Source organism: Pelophylax lessonae, assembly GCF_965119305.1.
Source record: "Pelophylax lessonae genome assembly, chromosome: 2".
NCBI lineage: Eukaryota > Metazoa > Chordata > Amphibia > Anura > Ranidae > Pelophylax > Pelophylax lessonae.
In genome coordinates this window covers 459749271-459772215 of record NC_138769.1, presented here as the reverse complement: position 1 = coordinate 459772215, position 22945 = coordinate 459749271, and the positions used below count along the sequence as shown (strand labels likewise).

Sequence of the window (22945 nt, the reverse complement as noted above, 5' to 3'; positions counted from 1 at the left end):
TTAGTTATTGACTATATTTTGCGCGCACCATTGCTGTTCAAATGATGTGTTATACAAAGATCTGCAAAGTGCCTGGGTGATTTTAATTGCATAATTAACCTTTTGATGGAAATTCCCTTCATTTGCAGCATATTGATTTCAACAAGTCAGAAGCATGCAATTAAACTGGCCTATTTTAGTCCCAAGCATGTTGGCCCTTGCTGGTAGATCTGACTGATTCTCTTGTATTAAATCAAAAATAAAATTTAGTGGGGGCTAAATTGTATGTAAGGGACAGCATACTGTAGGTAATAAAACAATCCCGATAAAAGTGAGTGTTGTGTATCACAGTCCTACACTTTGTATCCATAATACTTTGCAGGATATGTGTGAGTGGGGGTCCAATACATAGTTTTATTAGGCTTGACCAGAATGTTTGTGTAACTATAATAACTTTGAAACTGGAACACCCACTCTCCTCCCAGCACACACTTTTATTTGTTCTTTATACTATTTAGAATTCTGCAGATTTATGGTTAAATTTGTCAATCATTTTAGGTAAAGGTTTCTCGATTGAATTTTGTCTGTATTTCTTTTAATTGTAAAAACAATTTTGTACTGTATTAGGAGTGTTTTGAGTGAACTTTGCAGTAGTCCTTTCTAAGGATGCTCTATAACTCTGTACAGGCCAGAATTTGTCTGTGGGGAATCTTGGGAGAATAGCTCTTCGGAATTCGAACAGAGATGTCGACTTGGTAGTGAGGTTGGAAGCCTTTCTCGATCTGCGTCTGCAGAAAAATATGAACTCCTGGACAACCTTCAAGAGAAATTCAGCTCTTCTAAACTAAGGTAAGACCTTTTTTTTTTTATATTTTGAAAGTGTGTAGAATAAGCCCCGGTTCACACTAGGGCGACCATAGGGAAGCTACGGACCCGTTCTAATAGGAGCGACACAAGTCGCTCCGACCTAGAAAAAGGGTCCGGAGCTTCTTTGGGGCGACCAGGAGGCGACCGCCATAGACTTCAATGTTATGAAGTCTGTGGCGGCCGCTCCGAGGTCGCGGCGCGCTGCTCGCACCGCGATCTCGGAGGTCGCCCCTGAAAGTAGCCTCGCGCCAGTGTGAACCGGCGTTTATATTCCTGTTTCATGAATGTTACATTAGTGTAAAAGCACAGTGAAAATTGTTAAGGCTTTCAAAGTGTTGTCTGTACTCTTTTTGGTCTAGTTGTAGGATCAGAATTTGTCTGGCACACTTTAAATTTTTTTTTTTTTCTGTACGGACAGTGTTATGTGCTTGGTTTTGTATACACCAAATTTGCTTTGAACTGAAGTATAGCTGCCCTGGAGGTTCTGGTCAACAAAATAAGCCCTAGCCTAAATCAACATAGTGTCTACATTTCATCCCCATCAAGCAAACAGATTAAGAACTGCAGAAAAAAGTAATAACTGTAGAATAAGTTTATATTGTGTTACTAAAGAAATCATGAGCAGGTACTTAACGTTAAAAAGCATAGCAAAACATCGCAGTGTTATTCATCACTATTGGATTCGCAGGATGCCCAGATTGGAAGATTAGTAATAGCTGCCTATGTATTTCTCTCAGAACAGGTCAAAAATTAATGTTTTAATGTATTTTATAGGCCGGTAAAGATTATACAATGGCTAGTTTTTAAGAATACTTATTGTGGGTATGCAGTTAATCTGGAATGCTGTCTGATGGCTTCTTTGTTTTAATTGTATACGGTTTAAAGTGGATGTAAACCCTCACATATACACAGTGAAGTGAATAGCCTCAGATATTACACAGAGAAGAAACAAATCTCTCTACATACGTTTTACATGTGTATCTGCTGTCTTAAGCTTGCTATATTCTTTAAAAAAGTGTACAGCATGTTAGAGATTTTTTTCTTCCTGTTTAGCACTGGGTGTGGATGCTTGGCATACACTGTGTGACAGCTGATTGGCGGAAAAGCACACATCCCTATTCCACATAGGCAAAGGAAGGAAGAAATGTGCTGAGCTGTGCTGTGAATAGACCAGCTCTCTTCTAATCTACACACACATTTCAGGCTGGTTTTATCTTGGTTGCTGGAGAACTTGTCATAAGTTAGCATGCTGATAACAGAAGAACGAAGCAGCAGAAAGACACGGGACTTAGAGCTTTGGAGAGAGATGTGCTTAGGTCAAATTTTATGAATCTGGTTTACATCCACTTTAAGGCAAGGGTGAATAATAAAGTTGGGGAAGTATCCATATACAGTATATGACATATAGGAATAATAAGGCTGGGGATGTGTCAGGGGAGGACTGATAACCTTTTACCTGGGGATTCCAACAAAGATAAACTAAAACTTTTTATAGTGAGAACAAATTTTACAATGTAGCTTTATAATGCCCAGCATGTGCCACTATCTGCAGGTCCAACTTTGATCAATGTCTAAATGGTAAAGTATCTCCACTCAAGGCCCCCATCCTAACATTTGTTAGACTAGCCCAGGGAGCAAATGCCCAATTGGTCTCTTGCTGGACCGCTGAACTAATTGTTCCATGCCTAGATGTATGCAGGAAGTGTGCTAAGCACTATAAATTTCACCTCTTTCTTGTTGCTTTTCTCTTTATCTATTGAGCCAACTTATTATTAATTGTGTAAAGATTCAAATCAATGAATTATGTCCTATCTATATCTTTCAAATAATATTTGTATAGCTAGTAGATAAAATATTAAGCTATTTACCCAGCATGTAAGGAACACTTTAATGGTACACTGTGGTTATAAGTTGTATGTATGTATGTAGGAGAGGAACATCAACACATTCAAAGTACTTAAAGGATTCTTAATGTAATGTGTCTATTGTGAAGATGAAAACACAGTTAATGAGAAAATATTGAGCAGGTGATTGCCTGATATAAATGCAGAAGGTGTCAGGGAATGAAATTACTGCTCATCAGTGGATTCTCTTCTAGCCTTGATTATTTTTATCCCTGCTGAATTCTCTTTTCTCAAGGTGTTGCTTAAAAAACTTGAAGATTACCGGACTCTTCATCATTGTAGTTGCCTGCTCGGTGAGTATCTCATTTGCAAACATTACCTATGGCCTGAAGCACCTTTCTGCTGTTTGAAATTGTTGACTTGAAATCACAGCTGACATTTCATTTGCCTTGCTCTCTTGGTATAATGACTCTGGACTAGTATTTTGCTCTTAAGGCTTCCACGGATGGCTGTGAAAACCATCATTTAACATCCACTAAGGTTTACAATTTATGTAAATATAGAACATTTATGGATAACTTTTTTGTTTGTGATTAAATAGGAGTTTACGGTAAGCTAACAAGACACTGATGACATTAATTGTAGAAGTTTAAAAATCATAATAAAACAGGTACCTTTTGTGAATGTTGGCCCTTGTATCACGTTAGGGGTCATTACAGCAGAGAAAAAGTTTGGTAATGAATATCCAAAAGAGAGTGCCTAAAGCGGTATTTAACCCAAAACCAAACATGTATTTTATTGCAGCTTGCCAATCATTAGATGTGGTGGCTGCATCAGTTTTCTTTGGCTTTTTCACCCTCTGTTTTTTACCTGGCGATCTGGTTTTTCAATTTTGTTTCCCCCTTTGGGATAAAGGTTTTGCATGAATAAATAAAAGCTAATCATTTTAACCAATTACCACTGCCAGTGTTAAGTGGTTTGTCTCATCCATGTAAACCGATATTTTCTGCTGGAGAGCTTGTGCTTTTGAAAAACAGACTTGCTCGCTGGATCGCCAAATAAAAATACAAGGAAGGAAGCCTAAAAAAAAAAAAATCTAAAGGATTTGTAAGCTGCAATAACATAAATATTTGCTTTTAGGTTTAAGACCCCGTTCACACTGGGGCGACGCTACTTGCCGGGGCGACCTCGCAGGTCGCGGTGCGCAGCTCGCACCGCGACCTCGGAGCGGCCGGCACGGACTTCATATCATTGAAGTCAATGCAGGTCGCTCCGGGTCGCCCCAAAGAAGCTCCGGACCCTTTTTCTAAGTCGGAGGGACTTGTGTCGCTCCTATTAGAATGGGTCCACAGCTTCTCTATGGCAGGCGACCTACGGTGACCTGTCAGGCGACCAGGTCGCCTGACAGGTCGCCCCAGTATGAACGGGGTCTAATACTGCTTTAATTTATATGGCTAAGTAACAGTTTTGTCAGATATTTGACTGCCATTGAACTGTTAAGTGTAGAACATCCATCATTCCTACTGGGGTACAGTGGCTTTATCATTGCATCAGGTTAGACTTGTATAGACCGGATACAAGAGTGATCAGATGGCTTGTCCATGCTGTTATGTGAAAGCGGCTTAACTTATAGAAGGACTTGTTAGGACCGAAATGGTGTATCTGCTATTGCGATTTGTTTTTAGGATGCCTAACATAATTCCTTGGACTACTATTCTCCTAGAAGGAAATCATACCCTGTGAAATGATAAAACACCTGATATGCTCATGCAGGGGAATGTGGGAAAATGATATGGATAATGGCCATGGAAATTGCACTTACAAAAAGAAGAAGAAAGGGCAGCTCCCATTTTTCTCTTCTGAAAGATTTATTTTAAAGAAAACATTTTCTTAAAGTGAACCTTAACAGCTGCTATTCTAAACATGCTTTGTATTGAGTATATTAACTTACCTGAAACAAAGCTACAGGGAAATCTTTCCTTCTCCTGTCCAGTGCCACGCAGCACCATAAAAACCTATTTGTTCATTTAGCTGCTGATCAAACACCACATATTTCAAAGGAAGGCCTGACAACAGGTGTTAATAAAATTAATATATATAAAAGTCCACATTTATACAATGTAGAATCAACAAACAGCATCTATAAGACCAATACAGATTTTCTCTCTGTATACATGTTTTCCACAAAAATAGCGTGTTCAAAGGTGATATTCTATACACCTCCGTGATAGTCAAACTGCAGACAAATGTGACCATAACCCAGAAGTAATAATGGGTGACTTACCAAATGGATGCACCTCATGAAAATTGTCTATTGTGCTCGACAATGTGATAACACATCAGATTAGAAATGTTAAAGCCTTCTTTTATCCATATGCAACACTACAGATTGCACAATGTGCCTGTATACAGACTGACTAGAAAGCTCTGTTAACCCTCATATAAGCACCGAAATAAAGGGAAAATGAGGACTGTAATGGTGTAAGTAATGTTTTAAAATGCCTAATTAGTCCCGGTTCACATGTATGCGATGCAGGAACCCTGCAAATCCACATCACACTCAACTCGCAGGCAGTTCACACTGCCATATGCAAATCGCTGGGGGTGTCAATACAAAGTTAACGACACCCCCAGATCAGTTTGCGTATTGCAGAATGAACTGTCAGTTCGGACATGAATCAGATCACATAGGTGTGAACACTTATGCGATCCGATTCTGGTGCGGACCAAGAAAAGGGTCCTGTGCGAGTTTGGTCCGAATGCGATGCAAATTCAGCCATGCAATCTGAATGGCTGAATTCGCACACAGACATCACATGTGATTTGCAGTGCGCTGCGAATCACATGTAATATCTGTCATCGCATATGTGTGAACTGGCACTTAAGCATAAAATGCCTACATCTAAAAACCAACGGCAAAGGCTGCCTAAAGTAATGTGTGACATCAGTATCTGCCCAAACTCCACTTACGCAGTTTGTCCTGTCGGACCCCTGATTATGTCTGTCATTAACCACTTAAGCCCCGGAAGATTTTACCCCCTTCCTGACCAGGGGGTATTTTGCGATTCGGCACTGCGTGAATTTAACGAACAATTGCGCGGTCGTGCGATGCTGTACCTAAACTAATTTGACATCCTTTTTTTCCCCACAAACAGAGCTTTCTTTTGGTGGTATTTGATCACCTGTGCGATTTTTTTGATCATGCGCTATAAACAAAAGAGCGTCAATTTTGCAAAAATAACAATATTTTTCACATTTTTTATATGAAATTCCCCAAAAAAATGTAAAAATCAAAATTTTTCTAACATTTTCGGCCAATTTGTTTTATGCTACATATGTTTGGTAAAATAAATCGCAAAAAGCGTATTTTGATTGGTTTGCACAAAAATTATCGCGTTTACTAATAAAGGGAAAGATTTTTGTCATTTTTGTTGTTTTTTTTAACGTGTAATGGCGGCGATCTGCGATTTTTTTTTTTTTGCCACATTGACTGCGACATTGGGGCGGACAGATCGGACCCTTGACTGACATTTTTGACACTTTTGGGGTTACCAGTGACATTACTGCAGTAATCAGTGCTATACATATGCACTGTTACTGTAAAATGACACTGGTAGTGAAGGGGTTAACTTTATTTGAGAGGGAGGGGCTGTGTGTGTTCCTAGGGGCGTGATTCTAACTGTGATTGGCTGTAGCTTGAGGTGTAGGAACAATGATCAACGGTCCTACATAGTAGAACCGTATGATCACTGTTCCTACACAGGGGAGAATGGCAGGCGGCTTGTTTACACTAGCCGCCTGCCTTTCTCCCGCTGTCACGGACGATCGTGAGTGAGCGGCGGACATCGGGTGCACCGCTCACACGCACGGGGGGGGGTCCGTGACCGCGCCTCCGGCGGCGTGCGCTCGCTCCCCAGAGCCTCACAGGCTAGTGACGTACCGGTACGTCACTTTGCCTGTGAGGGGCTGACCACCGCAGTATATGTATTTGCGGCGGTCGGCAAGTGGTTAAGCAAAAAAACTTTAATTATTCAGGCTGTAATGGAAGAAGACATTTGTTTCCCATTCAAGAAAATCCTTTCCCTCCTACTTTTTTTTTTCTAAAGAAACGCCAAAAAAAAGAGAGAAAAAGTCTCTATAAAGTAAAGCTAATCACTTCTTAGAAAAACTGACAATAAAAAAAAAACCTTACCCCTCTTCACTCTATACAAAAGTTTTGACTTTGCATTCACTTTAAATATTCAATGATATGTTGTTCACTTACAGACTATATGTGTAAAACATGGCAATATGCAGCAGCTATTTTCTTCTTGGAAAGGGGCTATATAAGTTTCCCAGAGAACAAGGAAAAGAGAAGGAAGCGCCATCTAGGGTAGCAATTGACATTAGATTTTTTGACAATGGTTACCAAAAATTAACAGGTTTGACTAATAAACACACAGCACCAGCCGATCAGCAGATACCGGAACAATGGATGTCTGCTGGCACCCACTGATCAGTGAAGAGAGACACAGAACTCTGTAAACAAGGCAGAGCTCTGTTCTGTCAACAGGGTTGTGATAGATTTTCTTTCCATGCAATGAATGGGAATAAAATGCATAAGATCCCTTAGTAAAAACAGCACACACAGTACACACAACCACTGGCTAGGCACACAATTAACCCTTTGATTGACCTAGATGTTTAACCACTTCCCAGCCAGTGTCATTAGTACAGTGCATATTTTTAGCACGGATCACTGTATTAGTGTCCTTGGTTGTCAAAAGTGTCAGTGTCAGACTGTCCACTGCAATATCGCAGTCTGGCTAGAAGTCGCTGACCACCAATACTAGTATTAAAAAAAAAAAAGAAATTCCAGTATATATCCCATAGTTTGTAGACACTATAACTTTTGTGCAAACCAATCAATATACACTTATTGAGATTTATTTTTTACCAAAAATATGTAGCCTACATTTATCAAGAAATTATATTTTTAAAATGTTTTAATTGAATGTGTTTTATAGCAAAAAGTAAAAAAAATATATATATATATATTTTTTTTCCAATTGTCAGGCTTTTTTTGTTAGCGCAAAAAATAAAAAACCCAAATGCCACTAAAAGCTCTATTTGTTGGAAAAAAGGACCTCAATTTTATTTGGGTAACGGTGTTGCATGACCGGGCAATTGTCAGTTAAAATAACCCAGTGCCGTATTGCAAAAAAATGGCCTGGTCAGGAAGGGGGGGTAAATCTTCCGGAGGTCAAGTGACTTTTGTTTTTTTTTGTTTTTTTTAAAAACACCCTGCCTGCAAAGAAATGGCTATAAAACTTACTGGTCCCACTTCCCACTGGGAAGATCAATTCAGTGGGATAGATGATTAATAAATCATCTTTGGGGAGAAAGGTCTCTTTTTCTAGTTTTTTAAAAAAAGGGTCATAGTTACTATTGACATGTATTTTAAGCGCCGGTTCACACTACCGCGACGCTACTTCCCGGGCGACCTCCGAGATAGCGGTGCGAGCAGCGCGCCGCGACCTCGGAGCGGCCGCCACGGACTTCATAACATTGAAGTCTATGGCGGTCGCCTCCTGGTCGCCCCAAAGAAGCTCCGGACCCTTTTTCTAAGTCGGAGCGACTTGTGTCGCTCCTATTAGAACGGGTCCGCAGCTTCCCTATGGGAGGCGACCTGCGGCGACCTGTGAGGCGACCAGGTCGCCTCACAGGTCGCCTTAGTGTGAACCGAGGCTAAATGTTATAGCAGTCGCTTGTTTAAATATTTATATTAGACTGTTTAGAGATCCCAGTACAGATTTTTGAAGATCTGAGAGGTTAATAAATTAAAGGAAATCTATTCTTGTGCAGGTTTTTTTCATCCTTCTATGCAATTGTATTTTTTTTTTTTTTTTATTCTTCTATGCGCCTGTGTTAGTTTTATACAGTGGTGATTACATTAAAAATGTATTTTCTGTGCATAAATAATTTACTAATTCCATGTTTCTGATATTTGCTGCAGGTTGTATTTAGCACGTATCCTGATAAGGGGAGATCATGGCAGATGTTGGCCCTGTCATCTTTGGAAAGCTACGGTATCCTTTAGTCATCTGTTACAGTCTCTCATCACAGGGTGTAATGTGGTTTAATTTAAGGTGATACATAATAGTTCTTCCACTGCTCAAAGTGTGACATTCAACGAGATTCATTTTCTCCCTGTCTGAGATCCCCATTCAGCCGAATTAATTTAAAAGAAAATGACTTGCGTCATAAAAGCTGCTTCTCTCAGATTGCCTCCAAATGATATTGCTCTCACCAAAATCTATGAAAAGGTGTGCTTCTGTGCAGGTATTTTTTTCCCTCTCTTGTACAAAAAGGGTATTGATTTGAGAAACAATAGGGGATTCTACTTCGTATTATGAAACCGTTCTCAGTTATAATCTGATGTTATAGTTTAGCTAAATATATACAGTGTCTTTGCATATGTAGTTTTAACAACACCAGAGATCTGTAAAGTTAGGATTGATCGATTTTACAAAAAACAGAAAATATAAATTGATATACTCCCTTCTGCTTTTTCATTCCAGTTCTAGTTCCAACATAAACCACATCAATTTAGGCAAAAGCCAATTAGTTAACTACTACATTTTTGAGTTGCAGCTGGAATCCAAAAAAACACATTGTAGAAAAAATGCAAACAAGTGTGTAGAGAATTAAAAACGATATAAACCAAAAAATATGAAAACCATTGCGCCAATAACCGAGGTCCGAGCATTGTAGGTCCACAGTGATAATTACTAAGCCACTATACTGACCAGTTACAGCACATTCTAATAGCAAAACACTCTTTTTATTAGTTTTCTGCATGCTTTTGATGTCTGAGCTGTCAATATGTGCATTTATGTCCACTGCCAAGTGAACAAAGCAGAGAGGGTCTGGCAAACAGGGTTCATTGATGCTTCTGATATGAGATCAGAATGAATTTAAACAACCGTAAAAAAAAATTAGTTTTGCCTAAACTTTACTCAGGACTTTTCATGTATGCTCCCTAGATGATTTAGTGAAACCAAAATTGAGGACTGACTCGTATCACACCTAACACCATGATGGTTAGAATCCTGATGAATGAATTGAAAGATTTGAAGGTACTGTTAAAGTTTTGGTGAAAAATTAAGCATGAGAAAGTGGACCGTCAGACCTTCTGATGATACCAAGGAAAAAGCATTCTGCCAGCACATGCCAAAAGAACTGCATTGCTCCAATCTACTAAAACCGTCTCATGGGAAATCCATTGCTCCGATAGCAGGACACGAGCTCAATACGTATAGCAAAATCAAAAAACGAGGTATGGAAATCCCACTGGAGAAGCTGGCCATACTTGGATTGAAATTAAAGTCCCTGCTGAACTGGCTTTGACCATTGAGGTTGAACAGCACTTGAACCACCGATCGGCTTTTGTTTATCCTGTTGGAAAAAAAGGCTACAGGCTATAGACTATAACACTTATCTGTGTATTCCGAAGTCTCCCTGCTGTCCGAATACAAAGACTCAGGGGGGAGAATTCCACCATCCACCTCTAATGCGTGCATGGAGGAATCGGGTCAGTTTTTCCATTCAACACGCTGGTTAAATGAAAAATGGGGACCCATGTATGGCCAGCTTAAATTTCTTGTATATACTGCAGCTGGTTGTAGACGCAGTCCCTCCTCCTAGGCCACAAATCTCTAACATGTTTTGCCCCCTCCTAGGGCTTAATCATAGATAATCATGTGATTAACCACTTGCCTACTGTGCACTTAAACACCCTTCCCATCCAGGCCAATTTTCAGCTTTCAGCGCTGTCACACTTTGACTGACAATTGCGCGGTCATGCTACACTGTACCCATTTGAAATTTTTATCATTTTTTTCACACAAATAGAGCTTTCTTTTGGTGGTATTTAATCATCTCTGGGTTTTTTATTTTTTACAAAAAAAAAGAATAAAGACAGAAAATTTTGAAAAAAAAAAAAAAGTTTTTCTTATTTTCTGTGAGTAAATTTTGAAAATAAATTTTTCTCCTTCACTGAAGGGCGCTGATGAGGCGGCACTGATGGGCACTGATAGGCTGCACTGATGGGCACTGATGAGGCGGCACTTATGGGCACTGATGAGGTGGCACTTATGGGCACTGATGAGGAGGTACTAATATGCCGCAATGATGAGCACTGATAGGCGGCACTGATAGGTGGCACTGATAGGGGGCACTGATAGGGGGCACTGATGAGCACTGATAGGCGGCACTAATGAGCACTGATAGGTGGCACTGCTGGGCACTGAGAGGTGGCACTGCTGGGCACTGAGGTGGCACTGCTGGGCACTGAGAGGCGGCACTGGCGGGCGGCACTGCTGGGCACTGAGAGGCGGCACTGATGGGCACTGGCGGATGGCACTGATGGACAATGACGGGTGGCACTGATGGGCAGCACTGATGAGCACTGATGGGCAGCACCATCAGTGCCCACACTCAGTGCCCATAGTGCTGCCAGTCAGTGCTTATCAGTGCCTAGATGAGCAGGCACTGATGGGCACTGACTGGCAGCACTATGGGTACTGATTGTGGGCATTGATGGGGACACTGATGGCGGGCACTGTGGGCACTGATGGGGGGGCACTGTGTATGTTTTTTACCTTGTAGTAATCAGGGCACTGGTGATCAGTGCCCTGATTACATGTCTCTTTGTCCCTGGCGCTGTGCAGCTCTCCCTCCTTCCTCACACTGCAGGCTCCGTGTGAGGAAGGAGCGCCGGCGATGAGAGATGATCTCATATGTTTTACATATGAGATCATCTCTCATTGGATGATCCGATCACGTGGTGAATGGCCGCTGTGATTGGCCATTCACCACGATCTGTGATCGGCCGTGTCCAAGGGACACGGCCGACACAGATTCTCCCCGCTGCGCGCTCGCGGGAGCGCGCGGGGGGCGTGTCACTGGGAGGCCGTTTAAAAACGGCCTCCCGAAAATTCGAGTCCGCGCTGCAGCCGTATATAGGCTGTAGCGCGGATGGCAAGTAGTTAAGCCATAGGAGGGGTGAAACAGAGGGGTGTGACCTGTGTCTATATACAATAAACTTACTAGTGGGATTTCCGTGGAGTGCGACCATGTTCTTGCACCTGCAGTACTATGTTTTAAAAAGGGGAGTAATCAAGACCACAAACTCTTCAGTCCCTTCAAAATCTAGGTATCTTCTCAGTCTTAAGCGCTCTGGGAGCCGAAATCGGGGAAAAATTTCATGTTTAGGGAAGCAGTCCTAATTTTGAGAGCCATTATTTTATCCTCTGTGTTTATCCCTTGCAGTTTCAGTCACACACCCATGTTTTTATATAAAGTGTCACAATATATAATGCAACCTGAACAGCCATGAACAAATAGATGGCGGCTTTTGAGACATTTATTTTTTTCACATTAGGGAGTTAACTGACCAGGTCTTATTCTTAATCTGTTTTAATGAAATGCTTTGCAATACGATATTGTTCAAATTGATCTACTTGTTAAGTTTCTGCACTTGGTAAAAATGAATTTGTAGCAGTGGACACATACCAGATGAAGCATTGTCTTAATTATTTGGCTAATTAAGAAGAGTTTTTTTTAATGGTAACAAAAGAATCACAGTGCTAGAATCAGCTAATGGAAAGGTGGTTAAGACTGATGGCATGCTATTAAACATTCAAAGGAGATATTTAATAAAATTACATACACAAAAAAGGATATGGGTTGCAAAAGCTGCAAGTTTCAAAAATTGCAAATGGGTGAGTGAATCATTCTATTTTACATTGGTTCATGCATTTATTATGCCATTTATAGGTCCTAAGTGTAAGTCCAGCTAATTTTTTTAGATGGAGCAGGGAATCATTATAAGTCTCTGTTTAAAAACAAAACAAAAAAAATGTATGTCTATGCGTAGCATCCTCCTAGATAGGCGCTAGGTGAGGAGAGTGGTTTTGGCTCTGCTTGCCTATCAGGAGAGCAGCAGGCAAAACATAGATGCACTCTGCCTATCAGGGGAGCATGATTCATAGTTAGGCCTTCTCCATGTGCTCAGTGTGTGATTCATTTGGACTGAGGGAGTGTCCCTACTGTGTCCAATGGGGAGGACAGTGGAGGAAACCCAGCCAATGACACACAGGCTTTGCATTGTGGGATGGGGTATAAAAGCCAGGGGCACATGAGGTAGTGGGTCTTTGGGTGGGAAGCCAGGTCCCAGAAGGAGGGTGACGGCTGTCTCATCTTCTGCAGCAGTGGATGGTGGTCACAGGTGGTCGGCCTTGTGAACCGGTGTGTGTGGCTGAATCCGGAGGTCCAAGAGAAGCTGACTTGTGGAGTAGGGGGCATAGGTGACTCTGGAAAAACAGTGTCAGGGAGTACAGAGTAACTTGCCCAGGGTCTGCCCTGGAAGGGGACCACTCCAGAGTGTAGAGTCATTGGACGGGTGTCAGTACACAGAGAAAGAAAGGGGGTGCCAAGTTATAACCCTGAAGATAATTACAAGCAGTAACAATTATTCCATCTTCATTCCAGTGGCAGAGTGACATTCAAGTCAGATGTCCTCAATACTGTGAATAGTTACTAGTTGGAGTATCCCACTCATCCCTTCTCCTATCCCAGTTCTAAATAAAACTACAAAACAACATCCCCTGGACTGATCATTGACTGAGCCAAGTACTTAAAAGTGATACGTTTCTGCAAGCAGTTGCTACGGGTAACCAGGGGAATCCAGAAAGTGTTATATCCAGTAGTCCTCTAGGAGGCAGTGCTACATATATCTAGCTCATTTTTTCATTTAGTTTGGCAGTGTAACGCTCCTGCGTTTCTTATATGGTGTGGATTTTCAGCTGCAGAAATAGTTCCACGTCAGTAGTCATGTAAGAGATATGCTGAGATACCATTCCCAACCTCAATGACTCATCATGTGTGGAAGGTCTTATTTCAGCCAGTAAATACACACAATTAGCAAACTGGTTCCTAGAGTGACTTTATGTATGTGGTAACACAATGATGAAGGTTGAGGGATAGGTTGAGTGGAGGTGGTAGGTGATAGACACTTGAAGGTGAGACAGTAGCAGATGGATGCAGGAAGGTTTAGCAATGTTGTATGATAGCAGATGATAGAATAGCAGGTGGACATACAAAAGAGATCAACCCAGTGCAGAAAAGTAGCAGTAGTCTCAAGAGCTAGCAATCTAGTTATGCAGATGTGATAAACAATCTTTACTATGCAGAGCTAGATAGTGTAAGCTTAGTATAAGTTTATAGAGAATTCCCCTGCGGGGTACTTAGCACTATTAGCGATACAGCCGAAGGGTGGTTCAGGAGAGGCGGATGATCCAGTAGCGGGATACAGGGATCAGCGCAGCGAGGTTCCGTCAGCGAAGTAAGCTTGCAAGCATGGAAGCTTCAAGCAAGGTTAGCATCCAGGTAAGGGTGTTTGAACGAACACATGTGAGTGAGAACCGGCGCTTTAAATAGCCATCTATTCCGGCGCTGGGTGATGACAGCTCCAGTCTTAAAGGTGTATGCGCACCTTTCCAAAAGTAAATGGTGGGGCGCATACACTTGTGGAAAGTGTAATTTAGGGTACCAAAGGTACCGGAACATTACAGGCAGAGGGAAAGAGGTAGAGCTTTATGTGTTTGTTTTTTTTTCCATTACCCTTTTTTGGGGCAAATTGCCTTTATTGAGTCTTTACAGGCAGCTGCCCAGAGCTTGAGATGCTCCTTGTGAAGCATGCAGGTTTTCCTTCTGAAAGGGCCAACCCTCTATCTATATATGAGAGGGAGATCACTTTCACAATCAAAGAAGGTGTCTCCCCGACATCCAAAGGACTAACTCTTTGTCCATCTTCCAGATGAAAGGTAGGCAACATGATTTCTTGACCTAAATGAAATCTTGAGGCGGAATAGAATCCAGCATTGAAGGCAGAATATGTCCGCCAGGAAGGACTTATAGGGTTCTTTATACCCTAGATTTGCCAACTCAAACTCTCCTAGCTAGGGTTACTGCCACCAGGAAAGCTGGTAATTCCCATAGTGACAACTCCATCATGGCTTTTTGGAGCAGACCGGTAGTTGAGTACTGGGGGAAATGTGGGGGCTCGGGGAGGCCTTAGCTTTACTATGGCCTTAAGAATTGAAGAATCAGCAGGACTCAGTGGACCTCTAAGGGTTGACGTGGATGGGATTTGTCCTTTGAGTGTTCTTGCACTCAGGCCCATGTCAAGACCTCTTTGAAAAAACCGAGGACATGACAAGCTCTTGCTTCCCTGGAGAAAACATCTGATGTAGCATATTCTTGGAATTTCGCCAAATTTTGTTGCAGGCTTTGTTCATACTGCGCTTCCTTGCTCTTATCCACGAACCTTCACCTCTCAAAGTCCAGGCCGCTAACTTCAGCTTCACTGGAGCTGGATGGAAAACTTGACCTTGTGCCACTGTCTGGCAACTGAGAAGATTTGTACTAGGTGTCTGTGAGATATAAATAGTTTGGTGTATATCCATGTTGAAGAGAAACCCCTGGAAAAAGGGTATCCTCTCCACTGAGCCACTCAAACCACAGTCAGAAGACAAGGACAGAAGAGACCATGGTCCCAAAAGTCACCAGGTATACAGATGCTGACAGGTGGAGAGGAACAACAGGACAACCTTACCACTGGTATGTTCTCTAGCAGCAGAGAAAGGCATACCTTGAACCATGTTTAGCTGGGCTTCTAGTTCACAGAAGAACTGTGTAGGGGTCAGATGACCCTGTTCTTCACCAACTTGACTTATGCTGTGAAAACAGGCTTTTTGCTACATTCTTCTAGCATGAGCCATAATTCAGTCACCGTGGGGAAATGTAATTACTTCAACTGCTTTCTTTCTGTCTTAAGGCATCTCATCAGCTTTACAAAGAAGGGCCTAAACTGGATAAAGATCATCCTGATCTGCATCTTTTTCTTTGGAAGAGTCTGAAGAAGGTTGGTTGACCTGAGAAAGCTCTGGAGACTGGTTGCTGCTTTTGGAAGGAACACCGGGCCTTGCTAGAATAGAGGACTCTTTCACAAGGGGAGTGCAAACAACTAATTTTAGAGTGTTTTGCTTAATGAATTGTGACAACCTTTTGGTCCTCACTAACCGCTTTAAACAAAGCAGGATCCATACAGTCGTGTTCATCTGCACCTCTTTGGAAGAGTCTGAAGAGGGCTGTTTGCCTAGACAGCAGATGGACACTGTCTCCTACCTTCTTTGGTAGTTCTGGTCTTTATTTGGGGTTGGCATTTGTTTTTCTGCAGAAGCAGAAGGCCAGCAAAAAACATTGAGCTTGTGCAATGACTGTTAACAAACCGTGCAGTGCCTCATTCATAAGGAAGCTCAGTATCACTGTAATATTAAGGCAAGTGTCCACTCCAGCCATGATATTGCACTGCTTCCCCATTGAGAGTGATTTACACCTAATATGCCTCCCCAGAGACCAGCAGAGGGACTCCCTGATAAACGGTACATTTAGCATGTAAACACAGGGACCACATTCCTGTGGAGCAGGATGGACAGCCCGTACTTTATACGAGCTTGGTAGGAGATTTGTGCCAATTTCCTGGATCCTGTCCCTTCACAGGGTTTGTGGAGACGGCTCCTTTAGAGTGTATTGACCACGTGTTTAATGAACGTGACCGCCTTCATACTGTCATTTTTACCGGTATCTTCTCACCCTGATGGCGGTGTTTGAGATATGTAATTTCTGGTCAGCTGGAACGCAGGTGGAGCGCAAACCAGTGATTGCTATACAATACATGCTGATCCCGGTCTTCTTTGATGCAAGTGCAATACAACCTTCTTTTTTAAATAAATGATTTGATATACTGCACCATGAGTTTGTTCCTCTCCCTCTCTATTTGGCAACACTGGAGCTTTGAATACTCTATTTATATACATATTGAATGGATGACAGCAGCGGTTTGAAATAATTCCTGTGACCTCATGTATGACATCTTGGATTTTACCATATGTGCAATTTGACTCCCTGTAATAGGGGTCAATTAAGTCTGGTGAGTGTATAGTGCATCTTGCATGTTGGTGGAGAGGAACCTTTCCTATACTCAGTGAGGATGTTATTCACGTGTGGGATTAAAAACGGTCTTCACAAATTTTTATGTATTTTTTTATCATTTAAATGAAGATATATTTATTTGTCTATTCACTATTGTTCACTGTGGTTTCTTTGTTTCTTTTCACAATGCTGGTACAAATGAATATTACTATATAGGCACATTTTCATTAGCATGTCTACATATGGCTCTGTTTGGAGCCTCTAACCAGGTTGCCATCAAGGGGGGCAGTCCATACACATGTAGGGAGCCCGTTCATCCCGAGGGTCCCAGGTTCCAAGCCAGGGCTATCTTTACATATGGGTCAACCCCCTGCTGCAGCTTCTGGTGCTGCTCCGCCACTTTGCAGCCACAGATGTCATGTGATCAACTATGACATCTGCAGCCACACATGTCATGTGATCAACTATTTTGGTCAGGTGACCGACCCTCACTTTCCCAGTTTCTATGGCTACCTACAGCTACATAACCCCTGTACTGCCTTCCTCTCCTTTACTGGTCCTTCCTGCCCCATGTACTGTGCCCTCATGCCCTCCTGTACTGCTCCTTTCTGCCCCCCTGTAGTGTGCTGTTCTGCCCCCCCTGTACTGCTCCCCCCTCTACTGCTCCTTCCTGCCCCGATGAAATGTGCCCTCCTGCCTCCCTGTACTGCTCCTTCTTGCCCCCTGTACTGTGCCCTCCCACCCCCTGTACTTCCTCCGCCCATACATACTGTGCATTGCGAAAGTATTCGGCCCGCTTGAACTTTTTGACCTTTTGCCACATTTCAGGCTTCAAATATAAAGATATAAAACTGTAATTTTTTGTGAAGAATCAACAACAAGTGGGACACAATCATGAAGTGGAACGAAATTTATTGGATATTTCAAACTTTGTTAACAAATAAAAAACTGAAAAATTGGGCATGGAAAATTATTCAGCCCCTTTACATTCAGTGCAGCAAACTCTCTCCAGAAGTTCAGTGAGGATCTCTGAATGATCCAATGTTGACCTAAATGACTAATGATGATAAATAGAATCCACCTGTGTTTAATCAAGTCTCCATATAAATGCACCTGCGCTGTGATAGTCTCAGAGGGCCATTTAAAGCGCAGAGAGCATCATGAAGAACAAGGAACATACCAGGCAGGTCCGAGATACTGTTCTGGAGAAGTTTAAAGCCGGATTTGGATACAAAAAGTTTTCCCAAGCTTTAAACATCCCAAGGACCACTGTGCAAGCTATATATTGAAATGGAAGGAGTATCAGACCACTGCAAATCTACGAAGACCTGGCCTTCCCTCTAAACTTTCAGCTCATACAAGGAGAAGACTGATCAGAGATGCAGCCAAGAGGCCCATGATCACTCTGGATGAACTGCAGAGATCTACAGCTGAGGTGGGAGACTCTGTCCATAGGACAACAATCAGTCGTATACTGCACAAATCTGGCCTTTATGGAAGAGTGGCAAGAAGAAAGCCATTTCTTAACGATATTCATAAAAAGTGTCGTTTAAAGTTTGCCACAAGCCACCTGGGAGACCCACCAAACATGTGGAAGAAGGTGCTCTGGTCAGATGAAACCAAAATCAAACTTTTTGGCAACAATGCAAAACGTTATGTTTGGCGTAAAAGCAACACAGCTCATCACCCTGAACACACCATCCCCACTGTCAATCGTGGTGGCAGCATCATGGTTTGGGCCTGCTTTTCTTCAGCAGGGACAGGAAAGATGGTTAAAATTGATGGGAAAATGGATGGAGCCAAATACAGGACCATTCTGGAAGAAAACCTGATGGAGTCTGCAAAAGACCTGAGACTGGGACGGAGATTTGTCTTCCAACAAGACAATGATCCAAAACATAAAGCAAAATCTACAATGGAATGGTTCACAAATAAACATATCCAGGTGTTAGAATGGCCAAGTCAAAGTCCAGACCTGAATCCAATTGAGAATCTGTGGAAAGAACTGAAAACTGCTGTTCACAAACGCTCTCCATCCAACCTCACTGAGCTCGAGCTGTTTTGCAAGGAGGAATGGGCAAAAATTTCAGTTTTTCGATGTGCAAAACTGATGGAGACATACCCCAAGCGACTTACAGCTGTAATTGCAGCAAAAGGTGGCGCTACAACGAGGTCCCCAGGCCTAAAGCTGTATAAGGGGCACCAAAATTTCTGATGGCTGTCCTGCCTCATGCTACTGAAAATAGAAAGTGTCTTTCCCCAGTGTAAATCCCTTCCTTTTCCTTTTCTTCCTGTCAGGGGAGGAAGTAGAGAGATGGAACATCAAGACAGTGAAATCTGAACTTGACAGGTTCTAACCTTACCATACTCTATAGAAAAAAAAATGCTGCAGTTAACATTTAGTTATCACTGCATTTTTATTTCCAGATTTCTTATATTTTACTGCAGCAACTTCTCACATTCTCATATGACTACTAAGCTTCAAGAAGCCGGTCATTTGACTTCTACACTTCAATAAGCTGGTTAATTGATGTGCAAATCGCAGTAGGCCACAGCAGCAATACTATCTTATTTTCCTTCCCTCCTATAGTAAAGTGACAGCTTATTGTTATGGGTTACTGACTGCTAGCTTGTAATTATTTCACATAATAGAAAAGTGATTCCACTAGTGCTGCATCTTGAAAGCACAAGTATAGATCAGTGTCTAGGCAGCAGTTAAGTTAGTGACTACCTATTGCCTTTGTACAAATGATTCATTATGTGAGCCCACTACGGAAGATAAATCTTGAGGGCACCCTTTACTCTTTATAACCACCTAATAGATGAAGGCAATTTTAGCAGTGCAATTTTTTATACTTCTGAAATCTCCTCCTTTCCCATTTCCCTATTAAACTGGAATTATAATGTACTAGTATAAAGAACAGCAGTCCTTCTCTGTGCCTATAATTTGAAATTCTTTCCACTTTCATTACTCTGACAAAAGCTGCAGATATCCTGTCCAAACCATTCTTGCTAATTTGTTACTAAAATTGGAAGCAGAACTGCATTTACCATGACACAACTACATTTATCACAATTAAACCATTAAACAAAAGCTGTTGTAACATCTCTTGTTTCATGCCATAGAAAATTCACTTCCCGCTAGACTTCTAAATTGGCAGCTAGTAAAGTCAATGTATGTTTCTGTTTTTCCATGCATAAAACAAAATTTAACAAAGCCCAATTAAAATTTAAATTTCTATAGGAAGTGTATAGTTACTATAAATGAATGAAAATATTTCAGTTGTTGGATGTTTTTTCCCCAAGCTAGACTGCGCTTGAGCAGAAAGAATTACTTTCCTAGACTATGTTCATGATACAAATAGAGAATCCAATTTGTATCCAATTCATTGGATACAAAAGAGAATCTAACACCTGGGTTATTGCGATGGAGTTCTGCCTGCATATAGAGCACTCTTGGTGGTCAGCGATTCATTAAGTGTTCAAATATAAATAGTCACAGCCCAGAGAGTTTCATCTTTAAAAATGTCATTTAGTATTCCTTTTATTACAATATGTTCTTTTTATGTTTAAGGGAATAATCCTAAAAATAAGCATGTAGGAGTTGGCTATGCTAGGCATCTAGAACAGGGATCACTTGCCTGGCACAGGAGGTACCTTCTGCCGGACATTGTATACCCTTAAACAAATACACTGGACTCCATGCATGCTTTTTAGTACCTCTTCCTCTTCTGTACCTATGTGGAAACTGAGGGCTCCAGCGGTGCAGATCTGCTCCTGTTGCTATGGGAGACGGATCGCTGCAGGAGGAGTGCCAAAAACATCTCCCTCTCTGCAAGAGGCTATCTCACCCCCCACATGAACATGCTTAATAGGCTGCTTGCCAATTCTTGGCTACCCTTGGTAATTACTGTATCTTCATACTTTATTAACTCTTTGTACTGATGTCTTCATATCCCAATGTACCAGTGACCCAAGCTGTAGACTATAAGTGCTATAAGTGCTAAATACTTGCATTACACCCCATTAGTAACTCCAGACCAGACAGGGGTAAAGTTTCAAAAGCTTTACTGGAATAATGCAGCATGAGGAAAATCACAAGGTCAACATAAAGTGGGGTCTTTTCTTAAAATCTCTAGCTACAGGCTTGGAAATAGTCTGTGCTTGGCAGAGTCCCTGGTTGGTATCTATGGGACAGACTGAAAGTCCCATCAGTCCCCCTGCATGTGGAAGGCTCTAGGAGACACAGATGTCCAGCAGAAATAGAGACTCCCAGAGAGGCAGAGAGCCCTGACAGAAGCAGCATCTGGAGGTCACATCTTGTGGTCTGTTTTTTCTTCCCATCCAGCAGGCTGTGTTGTGGGACTACATGGCTCAGCAGCTCCTCAGCACTTTCCCATACACGCTCCTCTCCCCTTCGGGTGGTTACTTGGCTGAACAGATTACATTTTCAGCTGACAGCCTTTCCTTTTTCCCACATGGCTGGAACTAACTGTGGCAGAGCCTCCTTCCTGAATTCATGAGCACAGGGAGGGATGCAGAGCCCAGCAGAAAGCCTGCCAACTCAGACCTTAGAAACCCTTTCTCTCCTGGCGAGGGCAGCATTAACTACTACCTGATTACAGGCATGTGCCCAAAAGGCTTTAAATATTAATGACATCACTAAGATGAAAATAAACAGACTACAGGACTGAAAAATATGATCCAAGTGCTAATTACACAAACATGACCCATCCTAGGAAACAACGTGGAAAAGGAAAGTTTACAAAGAGATTTATAGTCTATTTTTATCTGGGCTATGCAAAATCAAATGTAAACTACTACGTGATTTACTTAATCCAGTCACCCAGCTTAACCAATTCAATTATAAATAGTTTTTAACATTTAATTATTAGAAGGCTTTTGCTTCATGCATTTGCAAAAGTGAAGCTACTGTGATGCACCATGGCTGCATTTTAACATGCAGGCTATTGTGACCCTAACTTAGGCTAGGTTCACACTAGCCTGCACGGTAAGATGCAGCACTTTAACATACAGGCTAGTACAGTGTTGGCTCCAGTGCATTATTTACTTTTATTTAAATTGTCAAATGTGACACTTCATTCATGCCATTACCTAAAACAAAGTGTGTTGCCCTGCTGTGTGGTGATATGTGATGCCATTTTGTTCAGTGTGGAAAAATGCAGGAAGTCACACACAGATCAGATTGTACTTCATTAAATCTGGACAAAGCACATTGCAGTCCCTCCTGGGAATGCCTCTCGCTAATATTTTACCCAACACAGTCTTGATCACAGATAGGTGCAGAGTGAGCAGTGGTTTGTCCAACTTTAACTTGGTTGTGATCTGATATCCTCCGTGTGAGAATTCCGGCTTTCCTTACTCTTCACCGCGCCTGAATTTTTTGACTCCTTTCTAAAATGCATGCCATAGGGTATAGTCTGCAGTGTCCCATGGAATGCTATTTTCATAACACAACAGAGAACATACTGTGCTTTAAAGGATAGCCTTTGGGAATGTTACATGTTCCCCCCGTTTTTAGTATCTAACATGTAACATGTTCCCATTCCTGCAGTCGTCGCCCGCTCTGCTCCCTGTAGTGACAGCAAGCTGGGGATCTTCTCCCTCTGCTTGCTGTCACGATTTTAAAAAACTCGTGCCTGTCTGGCCACATCATTCATTTGCAGAGTTCTGAGAATGGCAAAACTACAAACACTGACATCCTTTGTGGCTGTCGGCTTCAATGGACTACCATGGCATTGTTGAGCTCTTTGGTAGTACTCTCTTCCTGTCAGTGTGTATCTGCCTGCCCGTATGAAGCACCTGCAGACAGATACACTGACAAGTCTGCTGGAATCCTGCATGGCATCATGGGAGCCATCCTTTACAGGCTCCAAGTTAAAATAAAAAAATGCACATTTTTCTTAACCTGAAAAAGATGTAAAAATTTGTTTAACAAAATGAACATCTCTTTTAAAGCCCAGGACCTCCTCTTCTCGGGTCTTCTCGGGTCCCTCTTTGCTGCTCCTGGCCCCTCCCTCCTGTGGAGTGCCCCCACAGCAAGCAGCTTGCTATGAGGACACCTGAGCCGAGCTGCAGCTCCGTGTGTCCATTCAGACATGGAGCTGTGTTTTGGCCCCACCCCACCTCTTACCTGATTTGCTAACTGACTTTGACAGCCAGGGGAGCCAATGACGCTGCAGTTGTGTCTCAGTCAA

General features: G+C 42.0%; 1 protein-coding gene across 2 annotated transcripts in view; it reads left to right on the top strand.

Moving 5' to 3' along the window:
- Positions 1-22945, top strand: part of OCA2 (OCA2 melanosomal transmembrane protein) — a 524044-nt gene that overhangs the window by 212566 nt on the left and 288533 nt on the right. For both annotated transcript variants that reach the window (XM_082246739.1, XM_082246738.1), the window contains 3 exons: positions 667-828; positions 2986-3043; positions 8686-8758. In XM_082246739.1, the coding sequence (XP_082102865.1) occupies positions 667-828; positions 2986-3043; positions 8686-8758 (293 nt within the window). The remainder of the gene's footprint in view (positions 1-666; positions 829-2985; positions 3044-8685; positions 8759-22945) is intronic.